Source organism: Oryx dammah, unplaced genomic scaffold (genome assembly GCF_014754425.2).
Source record: "Oryx dammah isolate SB20612 unplaced genomic scaffold, SCBI_Odam_1.1 HiC_scaffold_24, whole genome shotgun sequence".
Lineage (NCBI taxonomy): Eukaryota > Metazoa > Chordata > Mammalia > Artiodactyla > Bovidae > Oryx > Oryx dammah.
The window spans coordinates 31,986,374-32,005,915 of NW_024070208.1; the positions used below are offsets into that span (position 1 = coordinate 31,986,374).

The window sequence follows — 19,542 nt, forward strand, 5'->3', positions numbered from 1 at the left end:
ACCCATCCCCCATGCCTGCCACTTCCTCACGGCCTCAGTGACCATTCTGGGCTCCTTCAGCCAGAACTTCATGTTGCTTCAGCTCAGCCAATGGAAGGAGTCTGGTAAGAGGAGGATCACAGGAACTCCAACTCCCAATTTGCCTCAAATTTTAAAAGTAGGTTCAGGAAAGCAATTTGCCTTTCTGGTGTATTCTGTTGAGAAAATGTCTGCCTATCCAAAAAAATTTTTTTGGAAGAAAAAAAAAAAATCATCTCCCTTAAGCTCTGCTCAAGAAAACATAAGGGTTGTCACTGAAGGGAACAGATGCTTGAAACAGTTCAACTAAAAAAAAAAAAAGAAAGAAAAATTTGACTGTTTAAGAATTTTCTCCATGGACTGCTAAAAGTCTCTTACCTTAAAAGAAAAATTATAATAAAGTCAGATACAATAATACATTCAACCCAGGACATGAGAATCATATCTTACAGGTTAAATGGAAATTATGAAGCTACATCTTTCTATAAATTAAGTTTAGAAAATAACAGCTTTGGAATGCTCCTGATGGTCTAGTGGTTAAGACTTCACCTGCCAATGCAGAGGTTGCCTGTTTAATCCCTGGTTGGGGAGCTAAGATCCTACATGTCTTGAGGCCAAAAAAAACAAATCATAAAACAGAAGAAATACTGTGACAAATTTAACAAAGTGTTTCAAAATGGTCCATATTTTAAAAATCTTGAGAAATAAATCAACAATGTAAAATTTAAAAAGAAAATAACTGCTTTATCAATATATAATTCAAATAACATATAATTCCCTTACATATACTGTACAGTTCAGTAACTTAACTTTTTGCTAGGGTGAGAATGGCCTGACCTCTGACCACTTTACATTTCTTCAATTTGACTGGAGGAGTCAGACAGGATTAACAGAGCCCAGGGTCCTTCGGTGGCCTGGCTGGCCAGGTTCCATATTAGGAATTTGGTTGGATTTTTGTGGGTTTTGTGCTCAGTCGTGCCCAGCTCTTTGTGACCCCATGGACTACAGCCTGCCAGGCTCCTCTGTCCATGGGATTCCCCAGGCAAGGATACTGGAGTGGGTTGCCATGCCCTCCTCCAGAGGATCTCTTGTGTCTCCTACATCTGCATTGGCAGGTGGATTCTTCACCACTGCACCACCTGGGAAGTCGGTTGCTTCAGTGTCAGGGACTGTTTAATACCTTAACCTTAAGGCTTCCTATGTTAGTGGGCTGTTTGGAGTTCCATTGTTATACAACAGATAACACCAAATAAAAGGTTAGGCTCCTGGTCTCTGCCCCAAATGCAAGGCCCATCCCACTATGCATATCAGCATTTCCATGAGCTAAGAAGTTTCCACTTGCAAATTCAGATGTCTATCTCTCCCACTGCTTCAGAGGAGCTGAGAGCCGCCAGGCTCCAGGCCCAGGCTGCTAGTGCCTGGGGCTTGGTGGGGAGGAAGGACCCTTTGTGTGCAGAATAACAGGCGGAGGAAGGTAAGGGTCATGCATAGGGAGGGGAACCCTTTCTCCCTTGCCTTCTGCTCTGTCTTCAGTTCTCCACTCTTCTGCTCACTCTGGGGACCAGGAAGGGGATAAGACTTTCGACGGTTGCAAGGGACTGGGGGGGCGGTTGCTGGACAGACCTTACCCTCCCTTCCCGACAGTCGGCTTTGAGGGCGCTGGGGGAGGGAGGTCGGAAAGAAATTCACACTGGCTGTCAGCCTGTCTGCAGGGAACCTGCGGGGACAGGAAAGGGCTATGTTGGCTCTGGTGGCAGAAGGGGCAGCAGAGGATGTCCTGTGGCTGGTCCTCTGCAGACTTCGTGCAGTCAACATTGTATCAGCCGACACCTCTGTAGTGTGATGTTAACAGGAACACTGCTAAGTTAACTGGCTTTATCTTTGCAAAAATCCCATCAGGCAAATACTTGTATTATCTCTACTTTACAGACAAAGAAACTGAGGTTCAGAAAAGTTTAATAACTTGATGAATGCCAACTAGTAGGGGGCAGAGCCTGGATCCAAGCTCTCCTGGGACCAGGCCCTCCACACTGGGCTGCCTGCCTGAAACTTCACACATGATACAGGATCCAGTGTGTGTTCACATATCTATGCAACGTATATGATAGGCAATACATATCATATATATCGCCTTCCCTGGTGGTTCAGTGGTAAAGAACCCGCCTGCCAATGCATGAGACATGGGTTCAATCCCTGGGTCAGGAGGATTCTGGAGAAGGAATTGGCAACCCACTCAAGGAAGGGAAATGTCATGGACAGAGGAGCCTGGCAGGCTACAGTCTGTGAGATCGCAAAGAGTTGAACACAACTTAGCCATCCCACCACACACACACACACATGCATATGATTGTTGTTTAGTCACTAAGTCACCTCTGACTCTTTGCGACCCCATGGACCATAGCCTGTCAGGCTCCTCTGTTCATGGGATTCTCCAGGCAAGAATACTGGAGTGGGTTGCCATTTCCATATCCAGGGGAGCTTCCCAACCCAGGGATCAAACCTGGGTCTCTTACATTGCATGTGATCTCCTGTATCATTGTGGGTTGATTCTTTACCAACTGAGCTACCAGGGAAGCCGTGTGTGTGTGTGTGTTGCTATATATATTTATCTTCCTCCGTATTTGAAGACATGGCCTGTAATGATGGTACTTCTGGCACCAGACTTACCCTCTTTGAAAAGCAAAGTTCCTTGACTTCTTTGCTGTCAGTCCTTCAGTCATGAAACAAATACAGTAAGCAGGCAGGCTAAAATGTTAATGGCACCAGAAGGCTAACTGGCTTGAATGCTGAGGCTGAATACGGCCTCTGCCTGCTTGGTTGGTGGGAAGAGTTTCGCTGGACATGTTTCCCCCTCTGCAAGATCTCTGCTCCCTGGATTAGACCTTAAGCCTGTGTTTGTTGATTGCACAAGAACTCTGGATCTCTGCTTTTCCCAGAGGCATTTAAAACATGCCAAGCTGGTGTTGCAAAAAAAAAAAAAAAAAAAACCAAGCCTGTGCATTCAGCAAATATAATTTGACGAGCAGAGACGTGTCAGTCACTCACCCAGAGGAGAGCCCAGTCCTGCCACCGCCACTGGAGCACAAGCCATGGACATTGAGAAGGTCAACTCCATGGACTTTGGAGAATTTGTGGATGTGTTCGGAAATGTCATCGAGAGATGTCCTCTGATCGCAGCCGCAGTTTGGTCCAAGCGCCCGTTCTCTGGCTTGGGAGATTTAGAGAAGCACTTTTTTGCCTTTATTGATGGTCTTCCACTATCAGGTAAGGCTTTGGGGTTGGACGCTGAGAGTCTCCACAGCGGGATTTCAGGTGTGCTTATCAAAAAGATAGGGGAGGGAATTCCCTGATGGTCCAGTGGTTAAGACTCAGGTTTCACTGCCAAGGGCCTGGGTTTGAACCCTGACTGGGGAGCTAAGATCCCACAAGCCATCAGTTCAGTTCAGTTCAGTTCAGTCACTCAGGCATGTCTGACTCTTTGCGACCCCATGGACTACAGCACACCAGGCTTCCCTGTCCATCACCAACTCCTGGAGCTTACTCAGACTCATGTCCCACAAGCCATAGTGTGGCCAAAAAAGATTTCTTTTAAAAAGGGGGGAGGGGAGGTCTTGTGGCTGTTTTTGATTTTTAAACACAATTTTTAAAGGTTACTTTCCATTTAGTTACTAATTACAAAATATTGGTGGTATTCTCCGTCTTGTATGATATATTCCCGAGCCGATCTTAGACCCAATTGTCTCAGCCTCTCCTCCCCAATCCATCATGCCCCTCCCGCCTCCCCTCCCCTCCCCACTGGTAACCTCTAGTTTTCTCATCTGTGAGTCTACTTCTTTTTTGTTATCAAACTGTTTTGAGATATTTGAGCCTAGTCACTTATCCCTGGTATACACATTTACTTGTTTTTGCTGTAAGGCTTTGTGAGTTTCTTCAGACTTTTGCAAAAGAGAGTCAAACCCTTGCAGTGTTAAGTGGCCAGTAGAGTGAAAGAAGGTTCATTGGCTCAGGTGAACTGGCTGTTAAACATTAAAGCTCTGGGGTCACCAGGAAAGAGGAGGCAGCCACCTCCTCTGGCCTCAAAGCTGCTCAGGGACCAAAGGTCAGGCTAGTGTCCCCCCCCTCACCTCAGCCCTGCGTTGGCTTTGGGAATGTCCCTTATGCAAGAGAGGAGACTGCTCCATATCGGACTATCTGAGGAGCCTGGGGGGAAGAGGGAATGGCTGACGTTTTACCAGAAAGGGCCGGTTTGGACTAGGCGGCTGAGGAAAGTAAAGTCCCTCAGGTCAGCAGCTCCCTGTGGGTGTGAGGTAGAGGGGGAACGACAAGTCTGAATAAATCCCTCTGGAGAAAGGGGTAGAAAATGCCGATTTCCTTTGGGTGGAGAGAGAAAAGGAGGCCCTTGGGGGTGTAAGATGGGGAGAGGAGGGAAGTTTGGGGCCAGGCAAATCCCGGGTGAGTCAGAAGGACACACGGCCTCCCAGGGGTTCACAGGCCAAAGGCCAGTGGCCGAGGCTGCCTCCCGGGCTGTCCTCAAGGTCCCTGGAGAAGCCTGGACTGGCTGAGGGGACCTCGAGGGGAGAGGCTATCTTCACAGAGGGGCTTCCACAGGGAGCTGGGCTGTGGGCGAGGCGCTCTTCTGCACAACAGTCCTGGCCTGTGAGCCCAGCGCTCCGACACCCACCCGGCCCGGCAAGGTTTCCAGAGGTCAAAGGGAGCCTCCCAAACAAGGGGCTCCTTTATTTCATTTTAGGTACATTCAGGAAGAGGGGAGGATGAGGGATTAAACCAAGCTGACAGGAATGTGGAGGCCCTGACTTCCCAGTGGTCCAGTGGTGAAGACTCTGAGCTCCCAGTGCAGGGGGCCCCTGGTTTGATCCCTGATCAGGGAACTAGATCCCACACCTGCTGCAAGTAGGAATGTAGGGGCCCTGTTGACCCTCACCCACTGCCTGTCCAAAGCTGAACCCGCAGCCCCCACACCCTCCGCCGCAGCCCAACTGGCTGCAAACGTGAGGCTGCAAACTGTATCTGGGCCAGTGTCAGACTCCCATCCCACCCCGTGGGATCAGATTCCAGAACACTGGAACATGATCAAGATTTGCCACGGGAATGAACGAAATGGTTCCTAAGGGGATGTTGGAAGATGGTGGAGCCTGGCATTACCCTTCCCCACACACTTTAACTGGGGTGACTTTCGAAGCAGGTCAGTGGGACAAAACCACTGGAGGGAGTTGGAGCCACCTGGGCGTTTGCTTGCTTCTGCACTCCAGGCAGTTCTTTGAGGGACCTCCCTGCTGGTAGAGCTTGCTTCTCAGCCCTGTGCTGGTGGCCACACTTGCCTGGGGCAGCTGGGAGTGCAGCCCTCTCTAATCACCTTCCTCCTATCTAATCATCTTCATGGCATTAAGCAAGCAGAGTTAGTGGTGGAAATAATGATGACAACCCCTAAAATGCATTTTCCCCTTACTATTGCTGTCTTTCAAGCACCTTTCCCAACATTTGGCGTTTACTAACTCCCTTAATCCTCATAATAATCCTATAAAATAAGGATTATCATTAGTATCCCCATTTTACAGATAAGAAAACTGAGACAAACCCTGATAACCCAACAGCTTTTGAAGAATTTTCTGGAAATTCAAAGGCAAAATCTAGAAACAGTTTCTAGGGACTTCATCTATTCATTCACTGATTTATTCAATAATGTTAATGCTTGATGTGGGATTTTATTTTTATTATTTTTTTATCTTTTTTTTTTTTTCTTGGCTACATTTCTTGACTTGCAGGATCTCAATTCCCAGATCAGGGATTGAACCCCAGGCAGCAGCATTGAAAATCCAGAATCCCACCAGGGAACTTGCTGGGTTTTATTTTTTTAAGTTTTTTTTTTTTTTTTTTTAATGTGGACCATTTTAAAAGTCTTTATTGAATTTGTTACTATATTGCTTCTGTTGTTTGTGTTCTGGCTTTCTGGCCAAGAGGCATACAGGATTCTAGCTCCCCAACCAGGGATCAAACCCACACCCCATGCGTTGGAAGGTGAAGTCCCCACCATTGACTGCCAGGGAAGTCCCCTCCCTAGTTTTTAAAATAATCAAGTAAAAGTCTAGCTTTTATTCTTAAATGTTTGCTCACAACCCCATAGACTATAGCCCCCCAAGCTCCTCTGTCCGTGAAATTCCCCAGGCAAGAATACTAGAGTGGGTTGCCATTCCCTGGATCTTCCTGACCCAGAAATTGAACCCATTTCTTCCTGAATTGCAGGCAGATTCTTTCTGCTGAGCCATTGGTGACAACTTACTCCTTAGATAGTAAACAACAAACTGGGTGTAACAGAATCTTTGAATCCTAAAACTAAAAGGGACCTTATAGAGATGTTCAGGTTATGATGATCTATCTGGTCAAGGATTTGTTTTAGATAATCTGAGAAAACCCTCTACCATTTAAAGAAAACTGAAAATTCTGTTTCAAGAGTAAGCCAAGGTTGACTATTCGTTTACTATGGTGATTACTGACCAGTAGATGGCAGTATAGGACTAATATTTCGCTCCAAAACTAATTGGCAAAATACCTTTTCAAGCCAATCAGTTCCTGATTCCCAAGCCAGAGGAATGGCAACAATAAACGGAAGAATGTTCACACCTGCGCGCACGCGCGCGCACACACACACACACACACACACACACACACACACACAGGGCCAGTAATGAGCAAATTCAATAGTGATTTGTATTAAACATCAAAGAGCAATAAACATGTCAAAACAGTTAATCATGCATCTTTCTGTGGTATTTCAGAATAGCAATAATGCCATGATTCATTACTTAATACTTATTTCAGAAGATAGTTGTTGAAAGCATCAAAGAGTTGGATACCAATAACTTCCTTCAATGCAGGCTATAAGGTATTTATATGAGGCTATTATGATGTGTTCGTTCAGTCAAAGAATATACAGCACTTTCTCCTCAGAGTGTCAGTCAATAAACACTTGCTAAGTGCCTACTCTTCCCTGGGGAATTGTCCCCCGCCCTGGAGATAGAGCCATGAACAAGACAAGTCCCTGCCTTCAATGAGCAGACATTCCAGTGAAGAGATGCAGGATTAACATACATAAAAAGGATCATTTCAATTCTAGAAACTATGAGAAGAACATTTGTATTAGGATAGAACATATGTAATAAAAGAGGTCTTTCTTAAGAAGTGACAAGAAAGACCAGGCGGTTGGAGAATGGTGGAGAGTGGAGGGATGTGAGGAGAGGGGTCAGGTGGAGGGCCTGCAGTAGCAGTAAAATCGAGAGGTGATGGTCAGGTGGACTAGGGTTGGAGCAGGAGAGATGAAGGCTGGATTTTCAGGACGAATTTTAGAGTTAGAGCCAACAGGTGTTTTTGATAGATTTGTGGCAGGAAGGCAGGTCAGAAACAAAGAGAAATGAAGGATTGTTGTGTTGTTTAACTTGTTTCTGACTCTGTGACCCAACGGACTGTAGCCCGCCAGGCTCCTCTGTCCATGGGATTCTCCAGCCAAGAAGACTGGAGAGGTTGCTATTTCCTTCTCCAGGGGATCTTTCCAACCCAGGGATCAAACCTGCGTCTCCTGTGGCTCTGGCGTTGGCAGGCAGATTCTTTACCACCGAGTCACCTGGGAAGCCCAAAATGAAGGATAACACCTGTGTTTTCTATATGAGTGGCTGAGTGGGTGGTGATCTGTTTTCTGCAACGAGGACGAGTTCAGCACTGAGAGGACAGGGTGGAGAATGGGAGCTTGGCAAGGCTGAGATACCAAATAACCATCCAGAGGACAATGTTGAGTGTTCAGTTGGCTCATAACAAAGGAACTCAGGGGGAAGCTGAGGACTAGACTAGACCCAGGTGTCATGAAATAATCGATGGCATTTGAAGCTAGGGAGCTAGATGAGAACGCTTAGGGCATCCATGTGAATCAGAAAGGAGGAGGTGTGAGGACTGAGTCCGGGAGCACTTGTGTCGCTGCTCTGGGCCAGGGATGAGAATAAGCGATAATGGGAATCTTCCAAGGAGAGAGGGCTGACCACGTGACATGCTGCCAAGAGGCTGAGAGAGAAGAGGCCAGAGCACTGGCCGTCGGCTTGAGCAAGCTGTCGTCGCCTGTGACCTGAGGAGTGCACCAGGCAGGCCGGTGGGGCTGGAAGTGTGATGGGGTGAGCCTGGGAGGTGGGGAGAGGAAGTGGAGATGCCCAGGAGACAGTCCCCAGGAGCAGCTGTGCTGTGAGGAGGAGCAGAGACGCAGGGAGGAACCAGAGGACCACAGGCAATCAAGAGAGGACGCTCGTTTTCTTTAGGGGTTGAGTGCTTCTAGGGCCGGTTTGTGTGTTGATGAAGTGGCAGTGATGGTGGGCGGGCGGGGGGATTGATGGTTGAAATCGTAGCCTTTGACGTGGAAGGAGGCGCTGGCTCCCAGAACACACGTGGAGAGAGAGGCTGGGCCAGGCCATGCATGGGACAGGAGGGCGGGCACACCAGCTGGGACAGTGTGGAGATGCTGGAGGACGTTGATGGGCTTCCAGGCCAACCGCCTGCTCTTCAGCAGCCGCCACTGTCTGCTAATAAGATGAGGACTGTCGGCTCCACGCCAGGAACTCTTCAAGGGGCAGAGATTCTTGGTCAGTGCCTGTCCACACCTGCATCTCCAGACCATCCCATGCCAATGGCAGAGGCGGTGCTGTCTCAGATGTTAGGAGAGGCTGAAGGACAGACAGTACTGAAAGGCCTGAAGTGAGACACCCAGCCAGGTTTGGGCACTCCAGGTAGGGGGACTGCAGGGCTGAGGTGGGGAGGTGGGGAATACCCAGGCATGGTCTCCAGCCTCCTATTGGGGCTTAAGGCCACTGGGGATGCAGCGCTGGAGGAGGGACAGAGCTGTCCGGCAGGAAGGATTGGAAGGGGCGTATCAGTGGTTTGGGGCAATAAAGATGGAGTCCTCGGCTCAACGGGCTCAGGTTCTATTTCTCCAGAGCGAGCATTCCCTGTCTGCCTCCTCGCACCATCTTCTTTTACCTACATTTGAGGGCTCTGTGTGTGTAAATCCTCTTTTCTGATCTCTTTTCTTCTCTTTGCTCTGCGCTTCTCTCATCCCCCTTGTCTCCCACCACCAGCGGAAAACATGCTCCGTACTGGGCAAACATTAACCCCAGGTGATGTTTTCAAGAGAGGGAAGAGCCCAACAGAGTGAGAAGCCAGGTGTCAGGGCCAGAAAGAGGCAGGTCTGGGATGCGGGCGGCCACCCACAGGACCCGGGTTCTGCTTGGGGCCACGCCACCGGGGGACAGACCCAACCCCCAGCCAGGTCCTCCTAGCAATAACCTTGTTCCCTGCGCTGGAGCCAGGCCTCCGCAGAGTAAGAAATGGGGGGAAGGTGGTGTGGGGGGGACGCTGAGGAGTTCAGTGAGAAGGCGGGATCTTGGCCCCCTTACCTCCTCACCCTTTTGAAAATCTGAATAAACAAGGAGGGGTGCAGGGCAGGCCTGCGGTCAGGGCCTGTGAGCCTCCCAGACCCCCGCTGCCCACGCCCATTTGGGGGGGTCCAGACTGGGTGGATGTGGAGCGGATTCAGGGGGCACCCAGCCTCAGGCTTGGGCAGCCTCCACAGCACAGCCGCCCTGCAGCCCAGGGCTGGGGGCGCCCAGGTAGGGACTTTATCACCTACGTTTTCACATCACCCGGATGCGCTGGACGCGGGGACCAAGTGCCCCAGCTTTGCAAGGCCCAGGAGAGATATTTTAAAATGGGGGGTATTGCCAAAATGGGATTACTGGTGACCTGAGTTTCATTTTAAACTACCTTTAATTTTGAAGGGGCAGCCAGTGCTCCAAAGCCAGTGGTTTGGAGTCCAGGAGCCCCACGCATGCAGCTTCCTGGCTCAATGACCTTGGGCAGGTCACCTACTCCTTTCTGAGTCTCTGATGAAGCCTCTCTTCAACGCAGAAGTTCCCACCACCCCAGTTCTCCCACCTCTTAGGGCACAGGTCCACAAGTCAACAATCCCGGTCATCCTTTAACTGGGCAGAAACTATAAGATTTAAGCAGGGGGAGTTTATACTCTAATTAAAGGAAGAGTCAGTCAGTGATCCCCCTTTCCAGAGGAGCCCCACACCTGTCCTCAGCCCTAGGGACAGAAGCTTCCAGCCGCAGGGCAGCCCAGTTACACTGAGTTTACTAGGGCAGGTAATGTGGCTATTTATTGAAAAACTGCTAGCATCAGGTGTGGTTTGGGTAAATGAATTGTCTCCAATCCTTGCCACTCCTCAGCAAGCTAGGTGTCATCAGCCCCATTGTTCCCATCGGGTTCCCTGTTTAGCATATCTGAAATCTTGCCCAGCCCCACGGATTCTAAATCTCCCTTTAGAGAACTAAGTAAAATGATTGGCTAGGGCTCAGGAAACCCCTCCTGGATTAGGACTTGAAATCGCTGGACTCACACCACGGGTGGCCAATTTCAGGCCAGTGTTCAGAGATGAGGAGAAGCTGCCTTCCCAGGAAAGGTTGTTCTCCAAGAATTGTTTTGAGATCTACCGTGGGAGAAGGGAAACGAGCCTCAGACACGGTGGGTGGTGAGTGGTGCTGTTTTCCTAAAAGGAGGAAGCCACTTTCGTTCAAAGGGCCGTAGGATTCAGGTGGAAATGGGTTTCTTTGCAGTTAATCATCTGCAAAGCTCTTTGCACGCCTGATTCCAGAAGCGCAGAGCTCACACTTAGGGTCACAAAACCCTGGGCATTTATTTGCCAAGCTCCAAGGATGTTATCCCTGGGTATCCTCCCCGCCCTTCTCCTTTCCAGAGCGAAACCCATTCCGTGGCTTTTTCAGGAAGTCTTCAGGCCCTTGTGTCCGGCCCTCTCCGACATCAAAGCCCCCCTGAGAGCAAAGGACTTTGAAAAGATACGAAACGCTCGGGTTCCCTTATCGCGTTCTCGCTCCCTCCCGAGCAAGTCGTAAATTCCGAGCCTCCGCGGCCGCTCCCCGCCGCTCTGCTGGCCCCAAGGTCTCAAAGGACAGACTTGTCACTTCCCGCCCCGCCCCCGGGGCCCCGGCCGAGGCCGCGTGAAGCGGGGTTGGCGGGGCGCAGGGTTCAGGACGAGCTGGAGGGGGCGGGTGCGCTGGGCGCCCCGAGCTGCCCCTCATCATGTCCCGGGACCCTGCTTTTCTCCAAAGCCCTTCGGGGCGCGATAACGCGCTCCCACCGCCTTGTGTCTGTGCTTCTCCGCAGGCCAGGAGGGCGTCCTGCGCTGCCACCCGGAGCTGGCGGGCCGCCAGCTGCAGTGCGGCCGGCTCACCGCCGAGTCGCAGCGGGAGCAGAGCGCCGCAGGCCTGCAGAACCTGGGCGCGGCCGAGCGGCTCCGGTTCACCGAGCTCACCGCGCAGTACCGCACGCGCTTCGGCTTCCCTTTCGTGCTCGCCGTGCGCCTCAGCGACCCGGCGGCCGCGCCCCGCGAGCTGGCGCGCCGGCTGCGGTGCCCGCCGGCGCAGGAGCTGCGCACCGCCTTGGGCGAGGTGAAGAAGATCTGCCACCTGCGTCTCGCCGACCTGCTCGGGGAGCAGCCGTAGCGGCCACGCCAGCAGAGGACCCCGGGACGCAAGTCGGGACGCGCCAGGGCCGCGGGCGCGCGCGATGCGCTTAGAACGGAGTCCACCCCCACGCACGGAGGCCGGGGCGAATCGAGACAGTCGCACGAATAACGAGCCCTTCTGTACCCCTCCCCACACGCGCACCCTTTGCCAAAATATCTGTTGATAGTTTCGGGCTTTGCCACCGATGTATCCAGCTCACTGCTCCAATTCTTCACTCCCGCTGCGGCCCGTTGACACCACCAGCCTATGCGGATTCCAAAGCGCTCATCCAGCTCGTTTGGGCCCCGCACCCTCTCCTGCTATACCCCCAGCCGCAAAACAAAACGGACAGAAAAGGAATCGTTTATTCTCTAGCGGTTTGTCTGTTCTTTTTTTTTTTTTTCTTCTCCCACCTTAGTTGCTAAGCCGACACTTACATGAGAGTGGAAGGAGTCTCTCTGAAACTTGGACAAACACAGGAGCTTGAGCTGGAACTGACAAAGCAGCCTACGGGGATGGAGGGCGGGAGAGAGCCCCGCGGGGGCCGGCGTTGCGGAGGCACCCGGTGGGGGACGGCAGAAAAGGCTAGGAGTGGGGCTTCTCCAAGCTGGATGGGCCTGAAGGTCCGGGGCCCTGTAGAACTGATAAAGCGGGAAACGGAGGAAAATCGGTTCTGGCCAGAGGAGGCCGGACCTGGGGTTCCAGAGCCCCAGAGAACTGGTGTCTAGTGTGTCCGCTCACACAGCAGGAGCCCACCACCTTTCTCTCTCTCTCTCTCTCTCAGTCATACCCATCAGAAGGTCCAACAAACCCCAACAAGCGCTCCTTAGGCTTCTGATGGCAGAGGAGAAACAAGCCATGCCATCCTCCTCACCGCAGAGGGAGTAAGACAGGAAGGCGGAACTGGAACTGGCCCTTCTGAAGACACGAACCTCCATTAGTGAGCAGCCGGGGTCTGCAGGGCAACAAGAACAATAGAATCTTTCCATAAAAAGCAGTACAGCAGCACCCTTGGTTGGGGGCTAAATTCCACGGAGAGAAGCCACTGTGGTGGCACGGGAATTTTAATCCAGGAACCCAGCGCCCCTTTGCCAACTTACAGGTGTTGCCTGCTAGTGGTGAGGGTGAAGGCCGGAGGCTGGGGAGGGCGGTAGGTAGGGAAGCCAGGAGGTGAGCCAAGGCCCCACCGTTGCTGTAGACCAGGGTCTCCCCTGCCATGGGCTGGCAGCGGGGCCAGGGGAGTCCCCAGAGCCTTCTCTGGATGTGGGAACACCAGGTGTCTATTACAAAGGACCTGGGTGCAAAGGTAGGGCCCCTGGGCCTGGGGCTAGACGCCTGCCTCCCTCTTGCTGGGGTAACCTCGGGGCTTTCCTGACCCAAGCGAGAAACCTGCTGTTTGGCAAAGAAGATTTTCTGGCCCTGGATACAAGGACCGAGGGCTGGGCCTGAGACTGAGTATGATAAACTATATTGAAGGCACCCTACCCAATCGTAGGGTGAGCCCACCTCTTAGACAGAGGGACCCCATATAAATATGCTCAGGCTAGGACAAGCGGGAATCCCCAGGGCCAGATCCGAAGCCCTGTTTTTAGAGGTGAGGAGCTGCATTTTGCAGGGCTCAGGCACCATCTGGTGTCTACTATTACACAGTTAACATTTTGAGGGCTTAAAGCTTGTCCGCAAAATTGTTTGTTTCTTCAGGAGGAGATACGGGGTGGGGGAAGGCGCTGAACCCACCCCTTCAAAAGAGCTGGGGGAGAAAGGGGAGAGCCTCTACCTAAGCCCTGAGCGCTGGCAGAGGACGGGGGGGGGGTGGGCGGCGGCGCGCGGGGAAGACCCTGGACACCCCACACCCACCTCCATCCTCCTGCGGGTGGCTCTCCAGAGGCTGCCAAGGTCTGGCAGGGCAGTTTTCTTCTGCCACATCTTGGCTCAGATAGTGATGTCCTGGGCTTGGGCATGTTTTCTAGTTTCTGTGCTCCTGGTGCGCAGGACGCGGGAAATGAACCAACCGGACAGTGGAGACATGCGGACTTGGACTCGGGCTTCAGCAAAGGCACCAGCCAGGACCTCTGGGTGGCCTGGAGATGTCGGGAGAGGGGGTGCAGAAGTGGTGGTGCAGTTTCCGGGGTGAATAGTTAATATCCATACTTACTAATTTATTTTTTAAAAAAAGCACAACGGCAACTCTTAAGAAAAGTCGGAGAGCAAAGAGCTGATTTCAGTTTCAGTAACTCTTCAACCCCTCCACACACACTGCCTTCCGAGATAGGGGTGCTGCTTTGCCCACTGTCACTCCCTCTTGAAATGTTCAAGACCAGCCGGCAAGCAGAGGCCCCAGAAGAACGCTCCCGCTGGGGACTGCCGAGCCCAGGTCCCACTCATCTATGTGATGGGAAACTGAATGGGTGGTCTCTTTCCGTCACCCATACAGATACGACCTTTTGGGGTCGTGTGTCCAAAAGAGGTACTGGGACACTGCTGGGGAAGTAGAGGATGAGGAGAAAGACAGGCAATTTCTTTGCATTCCTTTTACTCATTTTGAATTTGACACATTTCCAGGGGTCAGCCACAGGATGTGAGTTCCCATTCAAAAAATAAAGATGAGCTCTTTTACAGAAAGTAATTTACTGTGGGATAGATGGATACTTTTGCTGGCAATTGAAGAAACATCTGGATGGAGTTCAATTCAATAAACTTATACACTGCAATTAGCAGGTGCCCCTGAAAGGGAGAAATATAATAAATAGGACTTGGAAAGCAGAATTGTCACAACAGCTCAATCTGATTGTTTTGAAACTATTTGGTTCATCGGGTGGGGATGGGGAGTTTGGCTTCCCCCCGTGACGCCAGTCGCCAGTCAGTTTGGGGTTGGGGAGGCGGTTTCCAGGGTGGCACGAAGCCTTAGTAATTATTAACATTTGCACAGAGTGCTCCTGGTTACAAAGAATGCACCTATATATAGCTCATTTAATGTTAGTGACCGGAACAGCTAGCTGTGTGACCTTGGGAAGGTCACCCAACCTCTCTGGGCCTCAGAATGCTCCTTTGTAAAATGCAAAGGCTACAGACATGAAGTCCTTTGTCCCACCCCCACCCCCCAACTCCCTAACCCCCACCAGAGTTCCCTGGTGACTTAGACGGTAAAGCGTCTGCCTACAATGCCGGAGACCCAGGTTCAATCCCTGGGTTGGGAAGATCTCCTGGAGAAGGAAATGGCAGCCCACTCCAGTATTCTTGCCTGAAAAATCCCATGGACAGAGGAGCCTAGTAGGCTACAGTCCATGGGGTCTCAAAGAGTCGGACACAACTGAGCGACTTCACTTTCGACTTTCCTCTCTAGAAAGTAGCTTCCAATGGGCCCTAAAGTAACCCAAGGAGAGCTGCACCCTTACCTGAGCCCCTTCCCTCTGCCACATACAGCCTACTCTGTAGGGCTTCCTGGGAACATATTTTCATATGACAAACAAAGGTCATCACCTTAGGCACGAGACATCGGTAAGGGAACAAGCGGTAACTCCACGCAAAGCCGTGTGATAGCATTTAGGTGTTGCTGGCCCGGGGGCTGGGTCTTCTCCACAGTGAGCGCTCCCTCTCAGACTTTTAATTCTTGCTCTGTGCTCACGCATCACACAGAATTAGACCAAGTCGTACAAAATCCACAGACTGATTCTAGCAGGGTGGGTGGGGAGGGCTGGCGGGGGAAGAAAATGGGCAACCACCATTTATCCCCATAATTTGCAGCCAGTGGGCAAAACCAGATTTCTGCACCCAAATATCAGCTCTTCGTCCGAGGCTTTTTCTTTTCCTAGCTCTCCTTGAGCGGAGGGGGAAAAAAATTATTTCTTGCCCTTGGATGAGAAAGTTCACTGTTTTATCCACTCTCCTGCACCCTGAGTGTTAAACGTCTAGCCCACCGATGACCTCCCACAATTTCAGGAACTCTCCCGCAGGTAGGCAGGACCGGAGACTCAGTTTGCTTGGGGGGAACATTCTTGACTCCCTTGGGTGGGGACGAGCCTGTGAATGAAGCCGGGCAGCTGTGGGCAGCTGCGGCCCCTCCCTGCTGTTCAGGATGAACACGTTGTGCTCCTTTGTGGCCTGATGGAACTGAGCAGGCAGTGGACTCTAGGGAGACCCTACAGAGAGGACACTGTGACTGATCTCTCTCCCAGAGATGTTAGCGGAGCGGCAGGGCAGGATTTCTTCTCAAACCACCCCTTATAGAGCCTTCCTTTATGTGAGGGGATTGCTGACCTCGTGCCGTTGTTGGCCCCCAAACTCTCCAACTCCAAACTACACAGCGACCGAGTAGTTTTTCCCACAGCAGTGTAGACTGCCAAGCTGAATGGTTTTATCAGACAACACTCTTCCTTGTTGCTCTTCCTTATTTCTCCTGGGAATTCAGTTCAGTGTAGGTTGAAGGCTTCCTGTGCAGGGCAAGAGAGGGAGTTTGCAAGGGCAGCGTTCTTTGGATCATTTCCTTGATCTGAAAGGGTTTCAGAGAGTAGATTCGCTTGCTAAGGTAGAACAGACAGCCTGCCCTACCTCGGTGTCAAGGGTCACAGGTGCCCCAGTTCCAGGAGCCACAAATACAGGGAAAAGCAAGGTCCCCCCCACCCCCAGGCTGGAGGAAACACTGGGGACCTTTGAGCAGAGAGGCAGCCCTGTCAATGATCTGTGGATTCAAGGAGTGTCTCATCTCCCTGGAAGAGTGGCCCGCCCCTTCCGGTGCCTCCTGCTCCCCACCCAGCTCTGTGCCCCTGCCCTTGCCAGCAGCCAGGATCCTGGAAGCCCGGACCCTCTTGGAGGAATGTGGAGTGGCCCCGACACTGTCAGTAACAAAGAGACGTCCCTTTGATAACCTAAGTGGAGCCTGCCCCCAGTCTTCTGGACCCTTTTATTTACCTGGGTCTCTTTCTTCCCACCCTTTCCTGCCCTAAGCAGCCTACTCAAGCTCTGTGGGGTCACAGCCTCAGGCCCAGCCCCACCCCAGCCCCAAACTTCCCTATGACTTGGAGACCCAGGTACTGGTAGGCTGGGCCAGAGCCTTGAAGAGTGAAGGCTGGGGACAACCATTGAGGGTGAATCTCAGCTCAAGCCAAGAGGCTCTAAGAAAGGCACCAGGCACCTTGGTCTCTGCTGGAGGCCTGTCCCACGTGGCACCTGCACTCCCCCAGGGCCACACACCTGCACCCAGAGGCCAGAGGAGCTACCTCCCCTCCCCCACCCAGAGCAGGCTTCCAGAGGTCAGGAACCCGACAAAGGGCTCTCAGAGGGTAAGCCATGGTGATGAAAAGACACCAGGGTCTCTTCCCATCAGCCACCTTGCACCCGTCTCTGATTGCTCCCAACAGCCTGCCCCTGCAGGAACACAGATGGGCCCCCTCTTGGCTGAGGGAGCAACCCAGACATGAGGGGATATTTCCACTCCAAGGAGCTTGTCCAAGGACATCATTATTGCTTCCTTTCCCCTCACCCCCAGCCCAGGGCCCAGAACCATGGAGGGGCCATGCTACTGCCATGAGGGCCCATTTCTTCATGAAGGACACAAGCCAGTGTCCTCTCTCTAGCCGTCACACCCCACACCCGAAGTGAGCATGGGCCTCTCTGAGATCTGGCGTGACCCCTGGGGCCAGATCAACCCAGGCCGCTCCCAAAGCATTTGGGCAGGCAGGCCAGGGCCCTTTCTCCAGGGCAGAGCGGAGACACAGCTGGAAAACCGGGACAATTAGCCAGCGGCCGGCGGCCATAAAAACGCAGGAAGCGGCCACCGCAGGGTGGAGGGGGCTGGCTGTCCCCAATAAAGCGATTGTCCCAAAGAATGCCCACATTCCGAAGACTTGGGCGCAAGCCTGGGCCTCGGCTTCCAGAGCTGGAGGCTTGGGAGGGGGCTGTGGGGGCGGGGCGGGGGGGAGGCGGAAAGAGGGATTGTGTCTCCCAGGAAGAGGAGGAAGATGTTTGCTAGATCAAACGTCTGCAATGCTCCCACCACTTAACCTCCCACATCCCGGCCTCATCCAGGTCCACAGACTCCCCCCAACCCCACCCCGTGATCCCCCTCCTGACTCAGTGACTTGGATTCTGTAACGGGCTTTGTAATTTGTTTCCTATTTGATTTCTCAAGAGGTCCAGTGACACTTAGTTCTCCGGGCCAGGCCCGGGGAGATCCACAAGGATGATCTGCTTCAGCCTTCACCAGTTGATTGCCCAGTTTGTTACCACCCGCCCCCTCCATTTTAACCTCTTTCCTTAGGAAACACAGAGGACAGGAGGGACCAGCAAGGAGGAGATCCGAAGCCCTGATCCTGCTGGGGGCCTGGCCTCTCGGAACTCTGCGGCTGGCCGGCTGTCCTCTGTAAAGTGGAGAAGATGACAAGACCCGCTCTATTCCCGATCTGGGGAGATGTGAAGATCTAGGAGATAAAGGACACTGGAAGGAGCTCCAGAGATCACACGAGGAAGTGACAAGCACCAGAGACCACTCGGCGGCGAGAACCAAGGGTGGATCTGCAGGAGAGCCATGCGCCCCGCTGGTTCCCGGAGCACTCAAAGCCACCCAGCCGGCCTGCCCAGCCCACTGCCCGGGCCGCTGCGATCCTCAGAGCCCAGTCTGGCAGCGCCGTCTGGACTCGGAGCAGACAGAGGTAGACTGGCAGCCGCAGGCCCCACTCCCCGCGGTCGCTGCACCTGCCTGAGCGAATCTGGTTGCCCTGAGCTCCTGTCCTCCAACTTGTCCTGGCGGGTCCCGAGCCAGGCCACACAGTATAGGTCCCCACGGCCGCCACTTCCAGCCCTTGACACAGTGCTTCCAAATCCAAGACCCTTCCCCACTTGGGGCTTTTCAGAAACAATCATCAGTGATGGCTCAGGGGTCTCTTCCCATCCCCTGGAGATGAAAAACTATTTTCTCTGGAGAAATGTTTTACTTTGCAAATGAGAGTGGTTTTAAGTCATTGGTAAGTTGTATGACACATACATACCTAGGTAGACATTAGCAGAAATCCTAGAGTCCTTTTTCCTTGATTTTAAACCACGTATTTAAGTATATAAACATATAAGTGTAACGATTAGTTTTCACAGACAACAAACACACCAGGACCCACCTAAAGAAACACCAGAACTCTAGCAAACCTTCCTGCTCCCCTCCATTACCGCCCTCCCACCAGCCTGACTACTACCACTCTCTGCTTGGTTTGCACTCAAGATTTCTGAATTTGGAGTGTAAATGCTTTTTCAAAAAAATTAATAGCTTTAATTTGAGTCCCAAATGTGAGATGAACTCAGAGATGCGACCTGCAACTAGGGTCTTAATTTATCTCGTGTGGGGGGCCAGCTGTTTCCCTAGGGAAGAAAACAAATGATCAGCGGTGACAGTTGTTTGGGGGGCACAGTCGGCCTGGCCCGGGGCGCAGAGGGGAAAGGAACAGGCTTATTTCTCCCGGCTCCACCCGTCACCTCCCAGGCTGGCCAGAAACTCTGTCATCAAAGCAATGGCTTCCCTTTTTGTCTTTGGGATGGAAGGAGCTTCTTCTAGACAACCCCTCCCTTCCCTGCAAATGCAAAAACGCGACTCCTCAGTTCCTAAACCTCGATTCCCACCAAGATAGCTCTCCCCACCTCTCCACCCCCTTTTGCAAGTCTCTTGATTTCATTCTTTGAACCCGTGATTGGAGGTTAAAGTGCACCAAGGTTGGAAGGAGGAAGCTCTTAACAATAAAGGTTTGAATATTTAGCTGTGATGGGTCGCAGCCCTCTCGAGAGCTCCCCCCCCCCCAGTCTTTTAAAATGCAAATCGTGTTTCTAGGGGTTGTGCGCCGGGTGCGCGCTGCGCCTCGACGTCTCCAGCCATTGGTGTCTGTGTCATTACTAAGAGAGTCTTGTAAACACTCGTTAATCACGTAAGGCCGCCGGCCTGGGGCTCCGCACGCCAGCCGGTGGCGGGTC

At 52.2% G+C, this 19,542-nt stretch overlaps 1 protein-coding gene across 1 annotated transcript; it reads left to right on the forward strand.

Moving 5' to 3' along the window:
• Window positions 1-2,601: 2,601 nt before the first annotated feature.
• URAD (ureidoimidazoline (2-oxo-4-hydroxy-4-carboxy-5-) decarboxylase) lies at window positions 2,602-11,970 on the forward strand. The gene is made up of 2 exons (XM_040266739.1): window positions 2,602-3,282; window positions 11,255-11,970. Exons 1-2 carry the CDS (start codon window positions 3,108-3,110, stop codon window positions 11,590-11,592), a joined length of 513 nt encoding a protein of 170 aa, XP_040122673.1. The 5' UTR covers window positions 2,602-3,107; the 3' UTR covers window positions 11,593-11,970.
• Window positions 11,971-19,542: the final 7,572 nt, after the last annotated feature.

Coding starts and splice junctions, on each gene's coding strand:
- URAD (XM_040266739.1), top strand. CDS start 3,108: ATGGACATTGAGAAGGTCAACTCCATGGACTTTGGAGAATTTGTGGAT. Junction 3,283..11,254: donor TGATGGTCTTCCACTATCAG/GTAAGGCTTTGG, acceptor GCTTCTCCGCAG/GCCAGGAGGGCGTCCTGCGC.